Raw genomic sequence first — 26,310 nt, 5'->3', positions numbered from 1 at the left:
TGCATCAACTCCTGACATCAGACAGAATCACACACACAAAGCAAAAACTTTCCTACATATTGTCTATTTATACTTAATACTATTCTTGTGTTGTGTTGTGAATAAATGTATTTTCTTTCTTTCAAAGTAAGTAATATAAGTAATGTTTAAATTTTATTAAAAAAATTAACCTGATTGTATTACTATTACCACTATCTATCTAATATTTACAAAGCAAATTACTTAATGATTTTTTCATAGATAATGCTCTCGGAGTTCCCAAGATACCTCCTCTGCCTAGGTTTCTGCTAGATATTCATTATATTGTATTCACTGATGTGTGATTTTATGGAATAAACTTATAGTACTAAGAAATTTTAGTTTGTTGATGTACTAAATGCAGGAAAAATCTAAATATTTGTTTTGGTTTGTTAGTCTAATAAGGTTATAAGGTTGTGTGACACTGAACATGAACTCTGGTTGAGTTCGAAATGCGCCAATGTTGTATGGTCTTCAGTCGTGGTGATAGCTGTTCTCTTGTGTCTTCAAAGTACTTATCAGATTTGTGTGTTCTTACAGTGTAGAGGTAGAGAAGCTGCATGAACACACATTTGTTGCGTAGACATTAGACATAGGTATCCTAAGGTTGCGGCTAAGCAAAGTAATTGTTTTAGTAGTTTTAGTATCATTTATTAATTACTAACTTCACTCTACATTGTCTACATCCCTCTTTTGTAAAGTAAAAAGTACCTACCTATACAAACTTCTCAAAAATAAAAATAAACTTCAACCCCTTCAACCATCCTTCATTCAATAAACTGTCATTTATAATAATCAATCAAAGAAACTTGTAAACAAACTATTATTTTGAACACTACATTATATTTTCACCATGATAAGCGCTCGCCCCAAGTCTCCTACCCGCGCGGAAGCTATAGCCCTGGCTCTGCAGCCTGGTCCAGTATACTGCACCGGTGTGCTGCTAGGTAAGGCAAATCTATCTACTTGGAGCCATTCATAGACCTACTGGCAGCGCCGGCCCGAGTTTAGTATCAGTTGCTTCATAGTTCTTAGACCACTTGCTACTCAGAACAGTTGATTCTCAGACCACTTGCTAGTCAGACCAGTAGCTTCTTAGACCACTTGGGTACGTAGATCAGCTGCTTTTTACACGAAGTGATACTATACCGGCCGGCCCAAAGGGGCTACTACGAAACTCGCATATCGAAGTTCGTATCGCACCGTCCCTTTCACTCGCGTATTAAATGACATAAGCGTCAGCGGGACGGCAACATACGAAGTTCGAGTTTTGCACTTCGTGGTATAGGGCCTGGGGTAGCCGGGGGGGTGATGGATGGAGGAACGGTCGCCATAGGCGCCAGATGGCATTCAAATGCTGCCATTTTCTAGTTATTTTCCAGTGCAAAATAGAATTTAAATGCAGTATTTTGAGGGGCGCCGAAGTGATCGAGGGCTATATAGAGCTGCAACTATGACGTTTTAAGCTTTCGTGATTTTGACTCGTAGTCAAAATATCACTAGGTATACTCTGTGTACTCGTGTGCAACTGACGTTTTAAGCGTGATTTTGACTCGTAGTCCCACTAGGTATACTCTGTGTACTCGTGTGTTAGCGTGATAACTAAGAGCTGTAATTGCTTGTCGATTATGTTTACGAGCTGGATGCTACCTATGTGTTTTCTTCCAGGCAACTGGGTAGAAGACAGAATCGAGTGTCCGAAAGCCGGCACCTTGTACTTCCCACCCAAAGAAGAGATTGACTACGACAAGTTACAGCCTGAGTCGCGCCAGCCAGACTTTCGGTTGAATAAACTAAACAGCTTACAAGTAAGTACCTACTAGATACTTATACCGATGCTGTAAACAAGAGGTTCCCAATCCCAAACTTTTTATCGTAGACCACTTTCAAAGTTTTACTGCTTTCGGTAGACCCTTTGCTGCTACATTTCTACTAGGTAAGTATATTTCGTGGACCTCGTCTCTGGTCTCCTGTGGACCCCTGGGGCGTACACCTGGACCACTTTAGGAACCCTGCTGTAAACGAACAGTCGCCATGACGTTCATTAACTTTTGTCCCAACGGGGACCCAATTCATTGGTGCCTAGAAGCCCCGACGTGCCTTAAGATGCTCTGCAAGCTTTAACCATAACGCCTGCTGGTAAGCAAAGATGTGATCTAACATGGAGTATGAACCATATAACCTATCTTTGTTGCGAACGATGTTGATGAACTTACCTACAGTCGAGGTAATTACCTCTATGTAATAAATAAAGTACCATGGTGGCACTTTTGTGCTACTAATGTCATGTTGATATCCCATACATTTGCCAAAGAAATCATAGGGAATAAGAAAAGATTTCACCCTTAGGCTGTGCGTTTCAACCAGAGATGTGCGAGGAGGAATGTGCTTTTCATGAGCCAATAGAAACACATCTCTGGTGGAAACAGCTGAGCGGAGCGCACACATTCCTCGCAACACATCTTCGGACATCTCTGGTAGAAACGTAGCCTGATACGTAATGAGGGCTATCGTTTTTTGTCTCACTAGATGGCGCACTGTTGCGTGAGGTTTTTAAGTATGGCTTTCAAAGTCTGTTATAACGGGTGTGAAAACAATGTTTAGATTAAAATCATATTTCATCATCCCAGCCTATATACGTCCCACTGCAATACACCTTAAAACCGTACCATAAAAATATCGAGCATGCCGCAGTGTTGCATAGTCCCCGTTTTGTTCGGAAAAAAGGGAGGACAAAGGTTTCCGAAAGACAAAACTGTCTCAAAACACAGACATTCATTGCCCCGGAACGCATATTTGCCATAATTAATTTCAGATATTGCAAAATATTCACAAAAATTATTCTAATTATAATTAAACCCCCGTAGCTTACCCAAAAACTATGAGATTTGACATTTCGGAGACCTCACGCTACACTAGCGCCTCTAGTGGCGAATTCATACGCGATAGCCCTCATTGAGTTTCGTCGACTGTTCGTTTCAGGGCAGCGTGGTGTCCATAATCCGTCACGACAGCCACGCCCACTGCGGCAACTACATGACCACAAACGATCTGGTGTACAATCACCAGCCCAAGCCGCTGTGCGGTCCCAAGCAGCGGTACTACAAGCGGTGCAAGCACCAGTTCTACCCGCAGCCAGATAACATGGAGTGCCTGGTACCTGCCTGCCTTTAACGCGGTTCACTTTGAACAAACAATTTTTTCAAAATTTTATTCTAGACAAAAGAAAATAAGAGCCATCTGAGTTTCATTGGTAAAATGAAATTAGAAATACAGTTGCGTCTTTATCTGAATACATTTGAATGAATGAAGAGTACGTATTTGTATTAGGTAGGTATGTAATGTTGTATCAATAAGTATACAACCTTTTTACATTAAATTTACCGTGATTGACCCCTATCTCTATAGATTGTATTTATCCGGAAATGCAGACGACGGGAGCGAATTCCATTCCTTAGCAGTTCGCATTATGAAAGATGAAGCAAACCGCTTCATGCGGGCTGACGAAACACTAACTAGGTACATAAGGGTGAAGACGCTCCCCCCGCCTGGAAGTCCGTTGGCAAAATGGAGATGGAGGTATAAGATCATGTAATTCCTGCGCACACTCACCAAAATGTATCCTGTAAAAACAGACAGACAAGCAACTCTACGACAGTGTTTAGACAAGGAATGTTTAAAAATAAAATGATTAGTACTTTCGTTTTACCAATGAAACTCACGTTGCAACTATTTTGTTCTGGGTAGTATACTTTTTTCTTGTAGGTCTAAACTGAACTTAGCAATCAGTCCAGTGTGCTAAGGACGCAACTTGACCCGCAGGGCAACTTAACAGAGTGGGGCCTCCGCAAGGCCATGCAGCACGAGTGGGAGTGCACGGGAGTGTCGGACTACGCGGCCACACTGGCGGAGGAGTCCTACACGGCGCCGCGTCCGCACCAGTACCTGCAGCCTTGCGAGCGCAAGGCACGGAACTCGTGAGATATAACGCTTTTCGCGTCGAAATTCTTTGACGATCTGCATGGATCAGTTTGTTACGGCGGTCTTGGCCATTGGTAATTTTGGCTAAAAAACCAGTGCATTGTCACTGGTATGGATGGACATATTAACGTTGCAAAATTGGAACTAAAGTAGGTATGTGGTTTTGAACATGAAACTACCGTGAGACTCGCTCATATTAAATATAATGACCCGGATAACTCACGTCTTAAATCGAGTTTAGCTCGACATTCTTTTAGTTTCGTCGGGTAGTCGCGCGAGCAGAGCGGCGGCGCGCAGTGCGCGTGTTGCAGCAGCCGCTGAGTCGCGTTGCTCCGAAGACGAAGGGCTACGGATTAGCCCGAAACATGTCGAGCTAAACTCGATTTAAGACGTGAGTTATCCGGGTCATTATATTTAATATAGGTATGTGGTATCATGTAAAACTTCACTTTTTACAGTCCGCCAATTTTTGTATCTTTTGTCCTCAAACAGGCATTATTGTCAAGTATCTTACTTAACGTTAGTAATGCTTTGACGCATTTTTACAGATCACCAAAAGATTTCGCACACCTCGAGGTAGTTTCCAGAAAAACAGCATTATTATCTATCACCAACTCTTTTTATTGCAGGAACTTTACAAAAGGTTTCCGATTTCTAATGACAAAACCATTGGCAAAACCGAAGCAAAAAAAACAATGATAACATCAAGAATCATTTTTCACCTCATCTTAGAAAAATTACAAGTCTTTTAAAATATCACATTTCATTCGAGACAGACAGTGACGTCCGCATATAAATTTGTAACAACACAATAATTCTTAATGCTTTCATCAGCCCGCACCGGCGCTCGAGATCAGAGACCTTAATACTAGTTAGTCTCAACCTTACAACTACGACCGCTTACAACTAAAACGTTCAACTTAACGAGTCCGCTTATCATAATGGCAGTTACCATAAAAAAGAATCAAAGAATAAAAGACAAAAAATACGTATGAGTCAAGAGTTAGAAAAAGGTGACTAGCCTACCGCGCGTAGGAATTGAGCCGAGACAGGTTGATGAGGCCGGTCGCGCCCGGCGGCCGAAACGGGCCGAGCGGGCGCTGCGCGGGGAACACGGCCCGCGCCTGCGGGATCTGCACGTGCCCGTTGTACTGCATCTGAGGGAACACCGGCGAACCGACGCGCCCGAAGTTCTGAGGACTCGGGTAACTGGAATAGCTCGCCGTGCCGCACTGCTGGAAACGGTCGAGGACGCCGCCGTCTCCGCAGACGGAGTCATCGCGGCTGGGCGGCGCGGCGCGCTGGTTGGCGCTGGAGGCCTGCGACTCGAAGCCGGAGCTCTGACTGGAGGACCGGCTGCCGTCCACGCTGCACAGCGGCCGCTCCCCGTCCGCGCCCCAGTAGCCGCCCGCCACCCACGACGTGCCATGCCCCAGCTTGCTCGGCGAGATCAGCGGCCGCGCGCGCGGCGCCGGAGCGACGAAACTAGGAGTCGCCGTGAACTTACGCAGAGAAAAGACAGAATTGCCCTTTTTACTCGCCTTCTTTGGACTGCTTATACACAGGGAGCTTATGCTCTCATCTAGATCGGAGTCCGAATCGCCCTTGGTCAGGTCCTGGTACTTACTAAATGAAGGTTTGATGAATACGGTTTCGGAAACTGAGCTTGGGCTTTTACTGCGAACGCTGTTTACACAAAATGTGGTGTTGAGTTTGGGTTTGGACCAGATGCTGTCTCCTATTCGGGGTGTAAATGATCTTCCGTTGAGCATGCTGGTGCTGAGAGGACTGACGGTGTCCGCTGAAGAGTCGGTGAAGTTGTGAAGCCCGAACTTGCTCAATGACACGTCGTCATCAGACTCCATGACGACGTCGCTGTCGTCGTCGAAAAAAGAAGCCGAGGTCCCGTTTTGCAGACTTTTTATCTTCTTCGGACCAGGTTGGAACTTTGCAGGTATGTTGATCTTTGCATTCAAATTTTTATAAACAACCAACACTGCCAGTACACTTGTCAACTGAAATGTAAAAAATAAAAAATGAGCTCATTTTTGTAGAAACTATCAAGTGATAACTTTTTGCCCAACTCGTAAAATCAAATTTGCACAAAAAAAATATGAGAGACATCAAATAACCTCATGTGTAAATTAATAACACTTGTGTGTCTTAGATATACTAACTTCACTTGAGCTATTGAATGTTCTCATTAAAGTTAACAGAAATCAAACATAACATGTCATTGTATAAAAAAAATACCAACCTTAACTAATCTGATGTAAAAAGGTTCCATAGCTACATACTCATTTGCTACAGATACCATAACAAACACTGACCACAACAAGTCAATCAAAATTGTATACTTCAATTCATTTACATTCCAAATATGTCCAATAATCTGTATCAAACAGACAAAAGCTCCTAAAGTTTTCTGTGTCACATCGTTAGTTTGTTCAAAGGAACTTAAATTCGTCATATTGAGCTTCATTTCCAATATCTCATAATACTTATTTAAGTTAATTGAATAATTCTCTAGCGACGGGAATGTCAATACAAATTTCATTTTCGCAATACACAACACTCTATCAAGGACATCAAATAATATGTCCTTTAAATTCATTATAGAGACGGGTAGATCATTCTTCTTAGTGTTCACGTAGCATTCAATGCAGACTAGTAGAACTAGCACTCCAGCAATAAACATGGAAGTTTTATTTATGAAAGCCTTTAGCAGTGAACTCCTCTTTTCGTGCTTTAGGTTTTTCTTCTCAGGGCTTCGGGTTTCCAATACTTTTGAGCCCAAAAGGACCTCCTTTTCTTTATGCAACTTCTTCTGTAAAACCTTTCTACACGGGCTGCATAGTTTGTATGCTTTCTCCAGTTGCATCCTGACAAGAAAAAAGTTAAAACTATTTAGTCAATAAATCAATCAATTTGATCTCCATCATTTTAACGAAATACCAGGCTTCTGTTTTACATGATCTATACTTGGTTTGGATAGGTAATTAACTAAATGTAAACAAACTTCAGCTACCAGATTTTGGTACATTCAAGAATTTTAAATATTTTACTTATGTATCATTGTAATACAAACTAGACTAGTGTATTTCAATACAGAAATGTAAATGTTTAGATAGTTTAACAGGGGAATTTCAATATTTAAGACACCAATTTTGACATTGTTTTGTTAACAATTACTTAGGTAATTCTATTCAAGTCATTACTAGTGTGAAAAGTTTTTTTTTTAATTTCACCCCTAAACCAACACAACACTATAATCATTAATCATGCATTTTTGTTTTATAAAATCATGTCTCACAAGAGCTTAAGTAATGTCTGACATCACTGAGTAATGTTTGAAACAAATGAATCAACAAGTCTATGAAAATTATAACAAAGCTATCTTTAATGTAGTACACTTATGTCAATTATTTATTTTATTTATTATTATTATTAAAATTATGTAGGTTACCTACATCTGATAGGTGAAAATGTTATCATGAAAGATATTTAAGGTTTTACTCTGTTGTATTTTTTTATTGAGATTACTTGAGATGGTGCCACACACCAGCAAAATAAAGTTTGGCTTCTACTAAAGAGGTAGCCAACTGATTGTGTCTTATGTAGATTCAGTTGATCATGGCAAAGCAGAAAAGCACATGTTTAAGCAGAAATATGTGTACGAAAAATACTGATTATGTAATTGTTAGAGCCTAGATAGTACACACATAGGTATGAACTAATAACCCCTGCTGTACTGGTTTAAGAATTAAATTAATAGTTGAGTGAAGTTACAGTGACAAGTTAAAACGGTGGTTGTGGTTCGTTAGTCTAACAACTGGTAGCATGGTGTACGGTTGTGTCACTCTGAAGATGAGCTCTGGTTGAGTTCGAAACGCGTCAGTGTAGTGTGGTGGTGGTGATAGATGGGTTTGTGTGATTTGTGTGTGTTCTTACAGTGTGGAGGTGGAGTAACTGCATGAACACGCATATTTTGCATAAGCTTAGCTATCGTAAGGTCGCGGGTGAGCAAGGAAATTCTTTTAGTTCATTGATATGGACCTCCGCAAAGTAACGCCTGATTCAATAAATTAATAGTTGAGTATCAATGCTATGCTTATTTTTAGTAGAGTATTTGGAGTAGTAATACTGATCAAGAGATATTCTGGGGCTCATACTTGTAGTCCTCGATTTCATTGTCGTAGTTCCTCTCATTCATGGGCACAAAGTTGGCTAGCTGTGCCACTTTTAGCTGCAGGTTCACGTTGCACATTTTGCACAGGCCATTCTTGGGAGGACTCTTCTGGAACACTTTCGGTGATCTCGGTGGTTTGTTGGCGGAATCATTTGACGCGCTAATTAAAGGCTTGTTGTAATCGCCATCCTGCAAACATTATTTTATTAAAGTAAATAGATAGCACTCATAACCTACTTTACTTTGTCGGTACGGTTGACACTGATACCGAAATAACCTCACCTTAGTGAACCCGTTGTATTGCTCGCATTTTGGACAAACCCAGCTGTTTCGCTCGACAAATTTCCACCAAAAGTTGCTGTTACAAAACCAACAATTGACACGCCATGGGAGCGATAATCTGCAACCGCAATAAAGTATTTTTATTCATGGATCTATCAGGCGGGAAAACGGGAATACGTAACCTCAAAATGACTTACCTGAGTTTGTGTAATAAATTAAGAACTAATGTAGCACATAATACTGTTGTTAAAGCAATCAACACTGATTCCATATTAAACGTATAATTCATTTTCTAAGAAATTTATATTAAACTATCAAAAAATCACATTATTTTAACATAACCTTCAATTCCTTCTGTGATTTACCCACCCCCGCGCCGTTTGACTCTGTTTGACTTGACAGCCATTTTGAGCGTTTGCTTTGCTTGCTTGCTTGCTGCGTGTGTGTCAGTCATTCATATGGACTTGCCACAATGAAAAAACTAAACGCACTGAAAAAAAACATGTTTTTGAACGGAAAATCGCTGTCAATGTCAAAATTGTCAAACAATTTTTTAGGTTATGTTTAAGTTCGGTTCATCATGTTGCGAATTTACAGATGCTGAAATTAAAAAAAAATAACATCGCAAAAATTCTATGTCGCGGATATTATTTGTACATGTAGCTAGTTTTGAAGTGTAAAAGTGAAATCTAAATTACTCAAAATGTTGTCTGATACAAACACTTTGTACTTGTGCAACTTTGACGACAAGTTTCACAACTTGGGTAATGTTACTGTTTTAATGTAAATCGTTTATAATTTAGTATAAATATTCGCAAAAAGTATAAATAATAACGTTAAGGACTATATTTTTTACAGATCATGCGGTTTTAAATAAACTATGGTCAGGCAAATGGTCAATAGATAACACTGATTTGAGTAAAGAGTTGCTTGCAACAAGCTTAGAAATCGATCAACTGAAAACTATCCTTAAAAGATATCTAGAGAAAGATAACACTTTTGACAACATACTTGACTTAGCTATTAGCTCATTCTTGACATTTTGTGAACGAAATTGGAACACACACCCTGAGCCATTGAATTTGCAAGATTATTTTGGAACAGAATGGCCCTCAGATGTAGATGCAACTTTAAAATTGCAGCGAGATTCAGAGCCGGTGTATGTGAACATAGCTCATACAGAACTTTTGTACTTCTCTCTGCAAGTATTTAATGCTCTTTACGCCGTGGAACTAAACTTGGTAAGATTCTAACTTGCTCTATTCAACCAATATTTTACTTCTATCTGCTTAGTTCCGTATTTAGTTACAATTTGCACTAAATTAGATTGTTCATAAAGAGTGTAAATTTTCTGCACTATGTGCCATTGACACCTAAAATTATTGGTAGTTTTATTCACAAATGCAAACCATTTGAAAGAAATTCAAAGAATTATTTGGCATATATTCTCAATTTTATAACAAAACAGGTTTGGAGACTTTGCCTTATGTCTTTGACACATACTTAATGACATAGTAAATAAATATAAAAGATATAAGAACCATAGAATATATGTTTGTAATAAGAAGTACAAATTAATTGTAAGTATAACTGCCAAATGAATTGTGGTTTTATTTGGTTTTAAATATTTTACCTAACATATGTTGAAGGTATCAAATATTGTGTTATTTAGCTTTGTCATGGTAGCAAGGTCATCTTTAATTCAAACATGTTGTATCAAAGATCAGTAGATAATGTTGTGAAATTATATTATAATTTTTTTTCTTCAAATCTTTCTAAAAATTGGGTTCTCCAAATTTGAGACACCTTTTTTGTTAAATTTTTTTTTAGATATTGTTCAGCAAGCTTATGTAGTCGCAGCACACGCATACATTTTATACTGTTTCTGCTCCTATGCTATGGCTACAATTTTCGCCATTGTTACGCATAATTTTTAGCGCGCAAAGAACATTTCACTGTCTATATAAAAATGATTTAAAAAATTACCTTATTAACAAGTAAATTAATTATTTTATTATTTATTCCGGTGTGAAAAAGTAGTTTTGCTACTGTGTTTTGTACGGTGAGTGGGAGATCCGGAGGCCCAACTCCCCTCCCCCCTCCTCTAGCCCCCCCCTTTAGGCCGGCAATGAATTTATTTGTATAACATAGGGACCTGCAGTCCTAATAATGCTGTAAGTGTCCAAGTGAGCGCATGCTTGTTTGCCAGCTATTTGATAAAAAAAAATTAGCTTCTGATATTTTGACGCAGTGACATGTATCATGATCATGTGATGATATGTCTACCTATACATGAAATGAAATATAATCACATTTAACATGATTATATAATTGGGATTTACATCCCGTTACAACTACTTAAAATAGAGCTTAGATAGAAAGCTTAATAGTTTGTTTATTGTTTAGGTTCACCTCTGGTGGTATTTCCGTAGCCTGGTGGTCCACCAGCGAGCCCTGGAAGACACCAGCGCCACCCTCTACAGCGAACTGGAGCTGGTCATGGCCAAGCTGTCCAACGAAGCCAATGGGCTACAGAACAGGAGACTGGCAACTTTGTTGCATGCCGAGATAGCGCAGGCCTACCTCGTGTATGGACGGGTACAGAAGGTCGAGGAGCATCTGAATAAGGCGAGAGAGCTAGCTGGGCTCAAGCTGGAACTGACAGGTTGGTGGTCGCCAGGGTTGTGAAGAATCCGCAACGAAACTATCTGACGCAAAAATAAAATCATCAATATGGCTCAGAGAATTAGCTAATTGAAGTGGCATTACGCTGGCTGTATCTGCCGAGCTACGCTACTGAGTGAATGAGTTCTTGAGTGGAGGCCGCGTCTCGGCAATCGTAGTGTTGTACGCCCTCCAGCCAGGTGAAGTAACAATCTGAGAAAGGCTGCTGGTAGTAGCTGGATGCGTCGAGCCCAGACGCAACGACAGGGCACAGTGGCCCTCATTAGGGGAGGCCTATGTGTGTCCAGCAGTGGACTGTTATAGGCTGATGATGATGGTGAATGAACTTTTCCGTTAGTTAACACAGAAGTAAGGCCTATGGTCACACTGTCTAGCCTAGAACTCGAGACTGGATAATGTCCTTATCCTAATAGGGACATTAACCATCCAGTCTCGAGTCCAAGGCTTGTAAGGAGCCACCCAGCCAGACCCTTCCAGTCCAGTGTGACCATAGGCCTTACTTCTGTGTGAATATTAAGGTAGGGCTTAATATTCGTAGATTTCGATTTCAGCTAAATAGGTACTATTGCCAGCTACTTTTGTGGTAAATGCTTTTCTTACTCTTACCCAGATTATCTAGTTACTAGTAAACACGAGTCACTCTTCAATCTGATTGTGAAAACTATGGGCTATTCTTCCTATTATGTATGATATCGGGATAACATACATTTTCATTCTTTTCAGGAGTCCTTGGCAAGAGAACAAAGTGGCAGCAAACCACACTGCCCCAGCTGGCGCTGACTAGTTCTCTGGACGCGACGGTGGACCGTCCGTCTGCTGAGCAGAGCCACGGGGCGGCGGAACTGCCCCGCGACATAGAGCTGCAGGACGATGTGAGGCTCAACAAGATACAGTATCTAGAGGAGATCAGTCAGGCAGAACTGCCCAGCTTGGAGCAGACTCTTTGCATGCTCACTGTGTAAGTCTATTTTTTTTTGGTTTTACACACCCTGAGGTGTTCTCATCCTAAGGCAGGGTCACCAATTAGTGTCTTCACGGGTGCAGTTTTTGAAATAAAATCTTCATCACGGTCCGATCGTCTGTTGTGAAATTGACGGCAACTAAGACAATTAAAGGACATACATTTTATTAAACTACGTCTCAGTAATACAATACAAGTTACCGTTTAGGTACTTAACATTACGGTCCTGATCCGGACTGTGGTCCGCCATTTGGTGACCCCTGTCCTATGAGTTAGTACCTACTGTCAAATCTTGTGTAGTGATACATTCACATGCATTCAATATACATTGTGTTTGCTTGATTTCTGTTAACTTCGACAGGCGGCTTAGTTCATTGAGAATCTACGCACTAATTAACTTTTTGACGAAATCGAAAAATATTACTTCATTTATTGATAAAGGTCAAATTGTAATATTCACAAACTTGATGAGTCACTATGGGCCACGTCCTGTGTACTGTCCCTACGTCGATATTGGCAACATACGTCTTGCTAAAACGGCAAGAGTGAAAGCCATTAAAGAAAAAAAAAGGCCCACTTCCATTTCTGTACTCATATAGTTTCATAGTTGTTCCCGTTCCACAGCCAATATCTTCAAAAATCCCAGCCTAAAGACGAGCTGATGCACGAAGAGCTGTCCCCGTACATAGAGGCAGTAGTGTCCCAGCCCGTGGGGCCGTGGGCGCCCCGCGTGGCGGCGCTCCTAGTGCGCTGCCAGCTGGAGGCCGGACACAAGCGCTCCGTCGAGCGCGCCATGCTGCAGTGCGAGGCTATCGTCAACGAAAAGAAAGACGTCGCCCCCACCACCAGGTCAGTCACAACACTCAACAGTGTTTACATGCGACCAATATCAGTCACTAGCTGATACAGAGCAGGAATTTTCCACAAAGATAGAGACGTCGTCAGAGGGAGAGTTCATTCAAGTATTACGTAGCCCAATTTTTTCTTGTAGAACGTTACGATGCGTTACAGAGGCGGGAGGAGGGGTTCAAATAACGCGTTACGTCACAGTTTTTTTGTAACAAGTACCTACATACTATAATGTGCTCAGTAGTGGGAAATTCGCATCAGATGTTGTTCTTGGCCTATAAATGCTGTCAAACTGAGTTGCCAGTGTGACTGTGCCAAAAAAATACGAACTTAATTTGGAAAACGGATTCTACCGAACAACGGCTAAACTGACAGTGTCTTTTCCAATCTCGACATTGGAGGGATCATCGATAGTATCGATAGAGCTATACTTTCAAGAATTGATTTGGCAAACGGCTAAAGAAAAGCTAAAAGAATAAAATTTAAATGGTCATTTGGGTGTTACGTAACGTTTAGGAAGGGGGAGGGGAGGTGCAGGAAAATGTTACGGCGCGTTACATGAGGGGGAGGTAGTGTTAAAAATCTTCAAAAATTGCGTTACGTATTACATGAACGCCCCTAGAGGCTGTGGAGAGCGCCAAACGCGCCACGCTGCAGTAAAGCCAACATCAGTGAGAAGAATGATCTAGCCGGTACCACCAGGTCAGTGACATCATTCAACAGTATTTACATATGGGGCATCGTCACAGACCAACTGATGTAGGAGTCGTACTCGCAGATAAAAGCTGATAGATACTGATAGTGAGGCCATAGTTGAATCAGCCAGAAGACATTTCTTCAACAAAGGCCTTCTTTGTAGAAAACCACAATGAGGGCTACCGTTTTCGTGCTCACCAGTTGGCGCCACCGTAGACAAAGGTCCTGCCTGAAGTATAGTGGTTAGTTTGTTATTACGGGCGTGAAAACAAAATTTACATTTAGATCATGTTTAATACCTTAAAACCGTGCCATAAAAATATCGAGTACGCCACATTGTTGCGTAGTCCCGTTTTATTCGGAAAAAAGGGAGGACAAAGGTTTCCGAAAGACAAAATTGTCTCAAAACAGACATTCATTGCCCCGTAATCCATATTTGCTACTCGTATAATTAATTTCAGGTACTGCAAAATATTCATAAAATTAAGATTTTTGGAATCTTTTTGTATTTTTTATTTCAATTCCAAATTTTTACGTTTACGGTCATCCCGTAAAACCTAAATTGAAAATACAAACTGAAATATAGATGCACAGAAAAACCAGAAAAATAAGACCAGCACTCCGTACCGCGTGCTATACCGCTACAATTGTGCTGGTCTTATTTTTCTGTGCATCTATATTTCAGTTTATATTTTCAATTTAGGTTTTACGAGATGACCGTTAAAGTAAAAATTTGGAATTGAAATCAAAAATACAAAAAGATTCCAAAAAACCAATCTTAATTTGATTGCTTAGTAACGACATCTCTTGTCCGGGTGAGCGGTTAGTTCCAATGGAGTGCCGAAAAAGTTTCTCGATGAGGTATAGATGTCGCTAGCGTCACTGCTTAAGTGGCTAAATAAGAAACAAACAAGCTGACATATGAGGTGCATAGAGGAAATTCGTGTCTGTACCGTTGACCAGCAGTGGTGTAGCGGTATAGCACGCGGTACGGAATCCCGAGGACCTGGGTTCGATTCCCAGTGCTGGTCTTATTTTTCTGATTTTTCCGTGCATCTATATTTCAGTTTGTATTTTCAATTCACAAAATTATTCTAATTATTAATAAACCCGCGTAGCTCACCCAGAACAGTGAAATAATGAAATTTGACATTTCGGAGACCTCTCGCTACACTAGCGCCTCTAGCGGCGAATTCATACGCGATATCTTTCATTAAAAAGTTGGTATCTAAGACAAGTTCAATAAGTGGTTAATCGTGTGATCCTTAGGCTGTCTTACCTGTGGGCTTCTGGTGTGGGCCCGGCGTGGTGCTGGCGGCAGCAGCTGGCCGCGCTCTACCTCAGTCTGGGGCTGGTGAAGGCCGCGCTGGAACACTACCAGCGGCTCATGCTGTGGGAAGACGTCATCCTCTGCTACACCATGCTGCAGCTGAGGCACAAGGTATAAACCCAGCCCCACCACCCACAGACCATTACTTATAACATTGTATAGTTCATGTATTCGACAAGAGATGGCGCCACCGCTCCAGCGCTGCAGAGGGAATGCGGTAATTCACTTATTCAACAAGAGGTGGCACGACTTGATACTAAACGAGATAATTATACGTACGTCTGTTGTTTCTGAGTATAAGTCAATGACTGATGGATTTTTGAAACCAAATGACACCTAATCCTAGATCAAAAACGAAATCAAAAATCATATGGAACATTTCTCTTTAATTTTCTAGGTAGTAAAAAAACTCAACTCCTTAAACAAATACAAATTCAAATTCAATAGGGCAGCTACTAAAAATGCTCTTAGGAGACCTTTACTAACTTTTTGAGTGATGACAATCGACATTCACAGATTTTTGATAAAATGTACAGTCAGCGAAAAAATCGACAGATTTGACTTTTTTAATGCCAATCGGTCCCATTTCTATCAAGGATTAAAACACTATTTGAGACCAACTAAGGTTAGAGTACTAGAACACCCACAAATCAAAGAAAACTTTTTCCATTCAGTTCGTAGGGTACTAATTTGCAGTGAAACTTTCGCATGTTGTTTTTTTACGAATATGAATCCTTTATCATCATCATCATCATCCCAGCCTATATACGTCCCACTGCTGGGCACAGGCCTCCTCTCAGAACAAGAGGGCTTGGGCCATAGTTCCCACGCGGGCCCAGTGCGGATTGGGAACTTCACACGCACCATTGAATTGCTTCGCAGGTTTGTGCAGGTTTCCTCACGATGTTTTCCTTCACCGCAAAGCTCGTGGTAAATTTCACATGTAATTCCGCACATGAATTTCGAAAAACTCAGAGGTGCGAGCCGGGGTTTGAACCCACGATCCTCTCCTTGAGAGGCGATAGGTCAAACCACTAGGCCACCACGGCTTACTGAATCCTTTATGCTTAAAGAAAATTAAACAGTATGTGTAAACAACTAAAACTGAACATTTTAACTAAAGTTAGTGTCTTAACCCAGTATTGCTGCCCCATCTAAACTTTCCACCCTGTATACATAAAAAATTACTCGTTTAACAGTATAAGTTTGTTTTGTTTTTCAAAGTTCTTTATTATTAACTGTGTAGGACTTACGTGGTGTAGGCTCGAGCGAGTGGTAAATACAAAGTCCACACACTAAGTCAATAGTTTTTATTGTCTATTTGCACAGCACAGAAGGAGTAAAGTAAAGAAGCACACACAAGAATAATAGTTCAGAAGAATAGGAAGCGTATCACAATAAGCAACAAGCGAATATAATGCACTAGCGAGCCGCGAACGTACAAAGCGCAGTAGGCAGAGCGACATGCACTCAGAGGCAAAGCATTGCATTGACTGGCGGGCGCCGCGGCTATCTCGATTCCCTGCGCCGGCGCAGGTAGCCGCGCTGGAACAGGTTTTGGATGCGCGGTTGCAATGCATCACGACAAGTTAGCACGTCAACGATAATATGAATTGATGAATGTTTATGTGCCTATGTGTCGTGTGTGATTAGTTATTAATATGTAAGTATAGATATGTAAAGTAGGATAAGAAATTGTAAGTAGTAGGTATAATTAGAGTAAGTAGATTGTAAGTAGATATAAGTAGATGTAAGTAGATATAAGTAGATGTAAGTAGTTGTAAGTAGGTGTAAGTAGTGTAAGTATGTAGTTGTAAGTAGTGTAAGTAGTTATAAGTAGTGTAAGTAGTTGTAAGTAGCCCACATCACTCCCCTCCAGAGACCTGGTTAAGGGCGATAATAATCCGGGAAACGCACTTGCCTTCCCGAGCGGGTAGTTCTAAGGACGTTTCCAGGGCCATGATCTGTCCTTGTAGCTTGCGGAATGTTGGGCACTTGTGGACCTGTGGTAGGCACTATCGGAGGTTGGCTGGTCGAAGGCAATTCATCAGCCAAATAATGAGCTGGTTTTAAGCGGTCTATAGTCACGGTGACTGTTTTACCTTTTATCATGATTTTAAAATATTTATCACCTCTCTCCAAGACTTTGTGCGGGCCCGAATATACGGGTGTTAGAGGGGCTCGTGAAGCGTCATCGCGAAGGAAGACGTGTTCAGCAGTTGCCAGTTCTTTGAACACAAAAATCTTTTTTCTGTCGTGGTGTGAAGTTGGAACCGGTTTTATTTTCGAGGCGAATGAGCGCAACCTCGCGGTAAAATCTGACATGTCAGTGGTACCGGGTATGCTTGGGTCGTAAAATTCGCCAGGAAGTCTCAACGGCTCACCATACAAAAGTTCGGCAGGGGAGGCTTGCAGGTCTTCCTTAAAGGCGCTTCGTATGCCTAGGAGGACCTGAGGTAAAGTTTCGGACCAGTTAGTGTCAGCATGACATGTAATAGCAGCTTTTAGCTGTCTGTGAAACCTTTCAATAAGTCCATTACACGCTGGATGATAAGCGGTAGTCCGCTTGTGGCGGAATCCAATGGACTTAGAAAGATATTGAAACAGTGCGGACTCAAACTGCCGGCCGCGGTCTGTAACAATATCTACTGGACAACCGAACCTGGCTATCCATCCAGTGATTAAGGCCTTGGCTACCGTTTCTGCCGTGATATCCGCTATAGGCACGACCTCTGGCCATCGCGTAAAGCGGTCAATAGCTGTTAGGCAGTAACGGTAGCCGTGGGAAACTGGAAGGGGACCAATAAGGTCAATGTGTACCTGCTGAAAACGAGCACGTGGAAGGTCGTAGCTGCCTACGGGTGCAGACACGTGTCGACTTACCTTGGCTCGCTGGCAGGCCAGACAAGTTTTAGACCACTCTCTGCAGTCTTTCCTAACCCCGGGCCACACAAAACGCTGAGCAACGAGTTTGGCTGTTGTGTTAGCCCCTGGGTGACTTAAGGAATGGAGACTGTCAAAAACTGTCTTGCGAAAACTTTTGGTTACGAACGGTCTGGGGGTCGGCGTGCTGACGTCGCAGTACAAGAACTCGCGACCTCCAGGTAGTTCTAGTCTTTTTAGACGTAACGATGTCGAGTTAAGATACTCGGCCATTTCTGGATCAGACACTTGAGACTTGGCCAACATAGAGAGATCGCTTGGTGCTTCAAGTTCAGCAACCCGCGATAAAGTGTCGGCCACAACATTATTTTTGCCGGAGATATGGCGAATGTCGGTTGTGAACTGCGATATGTAGTCCAAGTGTCTATACTGCCTAGGCGAACAGTTGTGTTTCCTTTCATGGAAAGCAAAACTGATCGGCTTGTGGTCGGTATAGATGGTGAAGTGTCTGGCCTCCAGCATGTGCCGAAAGTACTTAATGGCCTCGTAAATCGCGAGCAGCTCGCGATCATACGGAGAGTACTTGGTCTGAGATGGACTTAACTTACGGGAGAAGAAGGCTAATGGCTGCCATACCTTGTCCTGGCATTCTTGCTGCAGGACCGCGCCTAGAGCCACGTCTGACGCGTCTGTCACCAACGCTAGCTTAGCTCGACAATCTGGATGGGCGAGCAAAGCTGCATTGGACAAGCTTTCTTTGGTCTCGTCGAAAGCCTTCAGAGCGTCACCTGTGAGATTAATAGGCGTGGATCCTTTTACAGCACCTGTAAGGAGGGAATTAAGAGGCGCTTGGATTTGGGCGGCGTGAGGTAGAAATCGCCTGTAAAAATTGGCCATGCCCAAAAATCGACGCAGCTGCCTGACATCCTTAGGAGGTGGAAAGTCGCGTATGGCCTCGACTTTAGTATCCAACGGTTTGGTACCGCTCTCCGAAATCAGATAACCTAAAAAGATTACCTGTGGAGCCCCAAACACACATTTGGATACGTTAATGACCATACCGTAGTCTCGCAACCTCGTAAAGATTTCACGAAGGTGGTTTTTGTGTTCGTCTTCGTCCCTAGAAAATATAAGAAAATCGTCTAAGTAACAATAAACGAAATCTAGACCGCGTGTTACCTCGTCTACGAACCTTTGGAACGTTTGGCCGGCGTTGCGCAGGCCAAACGTCATGAAGGGAAATTCGAACATACCAAAGGGGGTAGTAATAGCCGTCTTTGGTATGTCCTCTGTGCACACAGGTATCTGGTTGTAAGCTTTTACAAGGTCGATCGTGCTAAAAATCTTACAACCAGATATGCTATGTGTGAAGTCATGTAAATGTCGGATGGGGTATTTGTCCGGGATAGTGCGAGCATTAAGTTGACGGTAATCACCGCAAGGACGCCAACCGTTATCTTTTTTCGGAGCTAAGTGTAACGGCGACGACCACGGGCTCTCGGAAGGTCTAGCTATTCCGTTCGCCAACATGTCCTCGAACTCCCGCTTGGCTACCTTCAGCTTATCCGGGGCAAGGCGTCTCGGAGCGCAGGAAACTGGTGGACCTGGGGTAGTGCGGATGTGGTGTTGTGTGTTGTGTGGTATTGTACGTTGCGTGCCAGCCGGTCGTGTGATAACAGGAAATTCCTGTGAAAGCAAACGATGATAGCAAGTGTCACCAGTGTACAATACTTTGACAGAAGAAAGGTCATTGCTAGCAGCAGAAATAGCACAAGTACTTAAGCTTGTGATGTTGTCCACTAGCTTTTGGTTTCTACAGTCTACAATTAAATTATAATAACACAAAAAATCAACACCTATAATTGGCTTAGTAACATTAGCTACAATAAAACGCCACGGATATTCCCGGCGAAGCCCAAAGTCCAAGTTGAGGTGCACGTAACCGAAGGTATCGATGGTCGTCCCGTTGGCTGCTGTCAACTGATAGCTCGTCGGTGTTCGACGCTCGCGCAGTTGTGACTTGGGGAAGACACAGAGGTCGCTACCGGTGTCGACCAGGAACTGCATCTTCGACTTTCTGTCACTGACGAACAGGCGACCAGAAGAAACAGGGCTGTCAGTTGTCGCCATTACCGACTGCCCGTCGCATTTCCCGACTTCCCAAAGTCGCAAGGTTTAACGCAGTTGTTCGCGTTAACACCATGACGCGCGTGGTACCAACAGGTGGGGTACTTCCTATAGCTGGACTGCGATCTGGTATTGGAACGGCTCTGCTTCCTGGACTTGGATCGGCCACGGCTGTGCTTGCGAGATGGACGGCTCCCTTGCGTAGTCAAAGCCTGGACCTGCTTCCTGAGTTCCGCGATCTCCTTCACCACGGCGTCTAGGCTGGATCCCGGAGTCTGACTCGTAGAAGCGACTTGCGGTGTCGATTTGACTACGGCATGGATTCTGTCTGCAAGGTCTGCCAGAAGACTCAGCTCCGCGTTAGGCTGTGCTGCAAGAACAGACTGGATGTTCCACGGCAGACGGCTAATCCACATAGTGCGAAGAAAGTCTTCCGAAACCTGGTTGCCCGCTAGGTCTTGAAGGTGTCGCAGGAACTGGGACGGTTTGCGGTCTCCGAGCTCCTCGTGCATAAGCAGTTGTTGAGACTTCTTCTCGCTGGAGTTACCGAGACGCTTGATCAGCTCGTCCTTGATCTTCCCGTACTTATTATTCGCTGGAGGCTGCGTGATGATATCTTTGACCTCTTTGGAGAATTGACGGTCAAGTTGGCTAATGACGTAATGAAATTTCGTCACATCACTAGTAATACCGGCAATGGCAAACTGACCTTCGATCTGCGAAAACCATATCTCGGGTTCTTCCGGCCAAAAGGGTGGAACGCGCACTCCAACTTTAAAAATATCGGATGACGGTGTAGTGGAAACGCGCTCTTCGCTTTGTGATTCTGCACGGCTACCTTCAGGTCTTGCCGATTGCTCGGATTGTGCCATTTTACTCATCTATTGTCCTCTCGTATATATATTCTTTAAAAATACTGTGTCCACGGGGGTCACCAATGTAGGACTTACGTGGTGTAGGCTCGAGCGAGTGGTAAATACAAAGTCCACACACTAAGTCAATAGTTTTTATTGTCTATTTGCACAGCACAGAAGGAGTAAAGTAAAGAAGCACACACAAGAATAATAGTTCAGAAGAATAGGAAGCGTATCACAATAAGCAACAAGCGAATATAATGCACTAGCGAGCCGCGAACGTACAAAGCGCAGTAGGCAGAGCGACATGCACTCAGAGGCAAAGCATTGCATTGACTGGCGGGCGCCGCGGCTATCTCGATTCCCTGCGCCGGCGCAGGTAGCCGCGCTGGAACAGGTTTTGGATGCGCGGTTGCAATGCATCACGACAAGTTAGCACGTCAACGATAATATGAATTGATGAATGTTTATGTGCCTATGTGTCGTGTGTGATTAGTTATTAATATGTAAGTATAGATATGTAAAGTAGGATAAGAAATTGTAAGTAGTAGGTATAATTAGAGTAAGTAGATCGTAAGTAGATATAAGTAGATGTAAGTAGATATAAGTAGATGTAAGTAGTTGTAAGTAGGTGTAAGTAGTGTAAGTATGTAGTTGTAAGTAGTGTAAGTAGTTATAAGTAGTGTAAGTAGTGTAAGTAGTTGTAAGTAGCCAACCTGAATAGGTACATATTGGAACGAATATAATTGCTACTTAACAACTATATTTATTTGCTAAAATCAAGGGTACTTACAGGCTATTGACGCCTCTTGAAGTTGACGGCAGCGTATATACATTTTTTATGACCACAGTAATTAGATTAAAAAAGAGATACACTGTACATACAATGTCTAACTATGACCGATGCAGGCGCATAACTTTGTTTCAGTTATTGCTTATAGCATAAATCTTTTGGAACACACAAACCACTAAACAGTATAAGTAAACTTAGTCTGAACTGGTATTGTTGAGAGATTTCAAGAGGGGACTTCATTATTTTTTCTAGAGTTACCTTATTAAACTGAGATAAATCGACTTGTGTAATATACCATACCAATGTACATACAAATCTTGTGAATAATATCTTTCCATCAAATTTTGTCCAATAAGTTCGTATTTATACTTTTCCGGGAAAATGCGATAGCAAAACATTATAATCGTTTTATTTATTATTTTTCAGGCAGCTGAAATAATTCAGCAACAGATTGACATCAACCCGACTGTGAAACTGTACTGCTTGCTCGGAGACGCTACCGGTTGGTTCTTGGTGCCATTGTAAAAAAAAAAAACTAAAAATAAGTACCTAACCAGAAGCAAGGAAATAGTATTTTTGGCCATTAAAGCGATTCAACCCAAAAGAAATGCCATGATACAGTCAAGGAATTTAATTAATGGGCCACCATGGAACCTTTTCAAAGGAAAAGTCATTACGACTTTCCTTGTTAATTAATACTTACACTTTACTTTACTTGTTTACTTTTACGCACACAATCACACCCACACACACACATACACACACAACACATCACACACACACACACACACACACACACACACACACACACACACACACACACATACACACATACAGTTGCACACACACCTACTGTTTTGGTTTAACCAACCCTCCCCCCCTGTTTTGTCACTTTACCTATTTAAGTTTATTCTCTTCTTTTTTTTTGAAATTACCCAGTGTGTTTAAATTCTAAATTTTAAGTTTTAAGCGAAATCATGTAAAGAGTTTTGTACCCGAATCCCGGTTGCCACGTGACAGGCTTTGCCTAGTGTGGGACCAACGGCAATGCAATTTTGTAATGCGATACTTTTTCAATAAACTATTTTTTTTTAATGCGATGTCACTATGACGTTTACTGTGAAAAGGTTCCATGGTGGCCAATGAATTAAACTCCTTCACCGTACAGGTGCCCGCGCCACGGTGAACAACTGCAGGCCGTCATAAAAGAGACAAATGGCTCATGATGGTATTTTTCCCAGTTTTCCGCAGGACCGCAGAATACCCAGCACCCTAGGGGCCCCGCGCGCACAAACGAAATTGAAAGCTGGCCGTCTGAAATGACACATAGGCTACTTTTTATCCTGATATTCCGGCGGGATAGAGATAAAATCTTAAAATGTCAACTGCTAGGACAAACGCTTCATTTACCTATTGTCGCTCCGCTGAGCTATTTCTATTCACTATAGCTAAACTAAGCAAAAATAGGTACATAGATGAAGCGTTACTATTGGTTCATGAAAAACATTATACCTTGCATCACATTCTCCATTGGCGTAGCGTGGGTATCGGCCGCCCGGGGCGGAAGAAAGATTTGCCGCCTTCTTGTTTAGTTCTTAAAAAAACTAAGATGTCATTATTGTAGAAAGGGAATTCCCCGATTTCGTCACAGTATAAGTAATGGAAAATTGCGTGCTCATTCAAATCGGTCCAAATCGTAGGTGCGACAAAACTGTGAAATTTATTATTATGTATAACTAGCTGTTGCCCGCGGCTTCGCCCCCGTTGATTTTTTCTATATTTCCTTCCATAAAAACCTTCTCCTGACAATAACGAACACAACAAAAAAAGAATTAGCGAAGTCGGTCCAGCCGTTTCCGAGTTTTGCACTTAGCAACACATTTTACGATTCATTTTTATTTATGTATATATAAATATAAATATAATATAATATATAATATAATATAATATAATATAATATATTTATGTATAATATAATATTATTGCGTGACACTATTTACCGGCACGGATAATACCGACCCGATATTTCGTGTACACGCCCATACAAACTGGTGTACACAAAATAGCATGTCGGCATTTCCATGTCGGTATTGTACGTCCGGTAAATAGTGTCACCAATATTATTCAGTATTTTTTATTATGGAAGTTTGGCGCCTCCACAAAATTGCCGCCCAGGGTCCTCTAAACACCACCATCCCTTTCCCAGATGACGTGTCCTGTTACGAGAAGGCGTGGGAGTTCTCCGAGCACGCGAGCAGTCGCGCGCAGCGTCACTGGGGCAACTTCCTGTTCGACCGCAAGCAGTATGCGGAGTGCATCCCGCACTTCGAACGCTCTTTGGAGATCAACAGCATACAGGAGACCATCTGGCTGAGACTTGGGTGAGGACCTTTTTGATTATGTTTTAATAGCGACAGCCGGTGAAATTACTGGCACTTGAGGTATTCCATCTTAGGCCTCTAGCTTGGCAACGCATCTGCAATACCCCTGGTGTTGTAGATGTTTATGGGCGGTGGTGATCTCTTACCATCAGGAGATCCACTTGCTCGTTTGCCATCCTGTCGAATAAAAAAAACCAAACCAAACTCCTAAGTACCAAAGTTAATGTGCTCTTGACTTTACCTACAATTGATATTTTTCCAATTGTCCATATCAAGTTGCCCCCTCATGGGCCACCGGCTGGCGGCTGGCGGCTGGCGACGTTTGTCAAGCTCCCGATATGATTCCAGGTACGCAGCCCTCGAGACGGGGCAGTGGGAGACGTCGGGGCGCGCGTACCGGCGCTACACGTACCTGCAGCCCAACACGTTCGAGGCGTGGAACAACCTGGCCAAAGTGTACGTGCAGCAGGCCGACAAGCCGCGCGCACACCGCGCCCTCATGGAGGCGCTGCGGTACAATTACGACAACTGGAAGGTTGGTCGAGGATGTCTCTCCTTTTCGCACAATTATTGTTTGCCAAATGTTTCATTTGCCAATTCTCAATGAGGGCTATCGCGTATGAATTCGCCGCTAGAGGCGCTAGTGTAGCGTGAGGTCTCCGAAATGTCAAATCTCATAGTTTTTGGTTGAGCTACGCGGGTTTATTTATAATTAGAATAATTTTGTGAATATTTTGCAATATCTTAAATTAATTATGGCAAATATGCGTTCCGGGGCAATGAATGTCTGTGTTTTGAGACAGTTATACGGAAACCTTTGTCCTCCCTTTTTTCCGGACAAAACGGGGACTATGCAACACTGTATGCTCGATATTTTTTGGTACGGTTTTTAAGGTGTATTAAATATGATTTTAATCTAAACTTTGTTTCACGCCCGTAATAACAGACTTTGAAAGCCAACTTCAACCTCACGCAACAGTGCGCCATCTAGTGAGACAAAAAACGATAGCCCTCATTGCTCCGAAACCAAAATTTTTCCCAACGTCTTTCTTATGCTTTTATAGGACACAGTAGGTTAGGTTAGGTTTGTTTTATGAAAGTTCCGGAAAAAAACATGGTTTCATAGAAAATCTTGTGTTTGGCAAAACAATTTGGCAAATGAAACAGTCGGGAAAAGACCTCGGTGGAGCTTGCAGCCACGCAGCCCTAGAGACAGCAGTGGGAGACTTTAGTCCGCGCGTACCGATGCTACACGTACCATCAGCCAAATATCGTCACTACTTTGTGAAAAAATCTCGTATCTAAAATCAATTTGACAACAAAATTGAACCTTGATGTAATGTCTGTAAAGTTCACTCAGAAAAATATCTATTTGAGCTACGAGTTTTTTTTAAAATAGTGACGAATATGTGGTCTACCACCCTAAAGATCGTTTGTATGTCATAAAACAATAATGCCAATGGACGTGTCTGTCTAATAGTTACATATTTGCTGTTACTTATTTTTCAAAAGTGTTTTTGGATAAAACGACACGTCAAAGTCACTTAAAAAAATGAAGTGTAGAATAAGACAGAGACTTTGATTGAATGGTTTTGTCGTTAGCTGTGGGAGATGTGATAATAGTGTCGATGGACACGGGCCACTTCGAGGACGCCATCCGCGGCGCGCACCGCCTGCTCGACATCAGGCACCAGTTCCAGGACGCCGCCGTGCTGGCGCTGCTGGTGCGCGCTGTGCTCCACGACAAGGAGGACGCCGATGGAAACACCAGCGCCAGGTGACACTACCTTAAAGGACCGACCACCCGCTTCAAAAATTTAAATTTGAAATTCAAATTGGTTCAAATTTTATTGCATGCTCTCCACACCGTCAGCAGAACTTTACCACATACATATAAAAGTTGTTTCATTTCCCAAAAGAATCTTTAGCATATTTACATTCGCATTTTATTCATTTGGTGAAATTATCATTTGGCATAATTTGACTTTGTCAAATTTTATTAAGACAAACGTTTACTAAGCAAACGTTTTATTTTGGCTAATATTGTATTTCAAAAAATGTTTGTTCAAAATGACATTTTGCACAAACCACCGCAGAAACCAGCCGCTACCAGAACAATAGGTTAGGTTAGAACTGCGTCTTCCACAGAAACGAACTGCTATCAGAAAAGTAGATAAGGTTAAAACTGCGTGCCCCACAGAAACGAACTGCTACCAGAAAAGTAGGTTAGGTTAGGTAAAAACTGCGTCCCCCGCAAAACGAACTGCTATCCAGAAAAATA

General features: G+C 42.2%; 4 protein-coding genes across 4 annotated transcripts in view; 2 read left to right on the top strand and 2 right to left on the bottom strand.

The window, feature by feature from the left end:
* The first annotated feature begins 788 nt into the window (after positions 1-788).
* On the top strand, positions 789-4,718 carry LOC141427891 (uncharacterized). The gene is made up of 5 exons (XM_074087485.1): positions 789-965; positions 1,687-1,826; positions 3,001-3,174; positions 3,841-3,995; positions 4,629-4,718. Exons 1-5 carry the CDS (start codon positions 872-874, stop codon positions 4,696-4,698), a joined length of 633 nt encoding a protein of 210 aa, XP_073943586.1. The 5' UTR covers positions 789-871; the 3' UTR covers positions 4,699-4,718.
* LOC141427882 (uncharacterized) lies at positions 4,597-8,898 on the bottom strand. The gene is made up of 5 exons (XM_074087471.1): positions 8,668-8,898; positions 8,471-8,588; positions 8,172-8,377; positions 6,257-6,881; positions 4,597-6,014 (listed from the first exon to the last, which is right to left on the bottom strand). The coding sequence occupies exons 1-5, from the start codon at positions 8,757-8,759 to the stop codon at positions 5,022-5,024; spliced, it is 2,034 nt and encodes a 677-aa protein (XP_073943572.1). The 5' UTR covers positions 8,760-8,898; the 3' UTR covers positions 4,597-5,021.
* A 100-nt stretch (positions 8,899-8,998) lies between these two features.
* Positions 8,999-26,310, top strand: part of LOC141427879 (tetratricopeptide repeat protein 27) — a 40,421-nt gene continuing 23,109 nt past the window's right edge. Inside the window, exons 1-9 of the mRNA XM_074087469.1 lie at positions 8,999-9,234; positions 9,329-9,711; positions 10,877-11,135; positions 11,879-12,113; positions 12,741-12,965; positions 14,931-15,102; positions 22,075-22,150; positions 23,855-24,029; positions 24,378-24,564. Of these exons, the coding sequence (XP_073943570.1) occupies positions 9,174-9,234; positions 9,329-9,711; positions 10,877-11,135; positions 11,879-12,113; positions 12,741-12,965; positions 14,931-15,102; positions 22,075-22,150; positions 23,855-24,029; positions 24,378-24,564 (1,773 nt within the window). The 5' untranslated portion in view covers positions 8,999-9,173. The remainder of the gene's footprint in view (positions 9,235-9,328; positions 9,712-10,876; positions 11,136-11,878; positions 12,114-12,740; positions 12,966-14,930; positions 15,103-22,074; positions 22,151-23,854; positions 24,030-24,377; positions 24,565-26,310) is intronic.
* On the bottom strand, positions 19,907-21,532 carry LOC141427890 (uncharacterized). The gene has a single exon (XM_074087484.1). It carries the CDS (start codon positions 20,880-20,882, stop codon positions 20,004-20,006), a length of 879 nt encoding a protein of 292 aa, XP_073943585.1. The 5' UTR covers positions 20,883-21,532; the 3' UTR covers positions 19,907-20,003.

The sequence above is a fragment of the Choristoneura fumiferana genome, chromosome 5, assembly GCF_025370935.1.
Source record: "Choristoneura fumiferana chromosome 5, NRCan_CFum_1, whole genome shotgun sequence".
Lineage (NCBI taxonomy): Eukaryota > Metazoa > Arthropoda > Insecta > Lepidoptera > Tortricidae > Choristoneura > Choristoneura fumiferana.
This window is presented reverse-complemented; position numbering and strand designations above follow the sequence as displayed.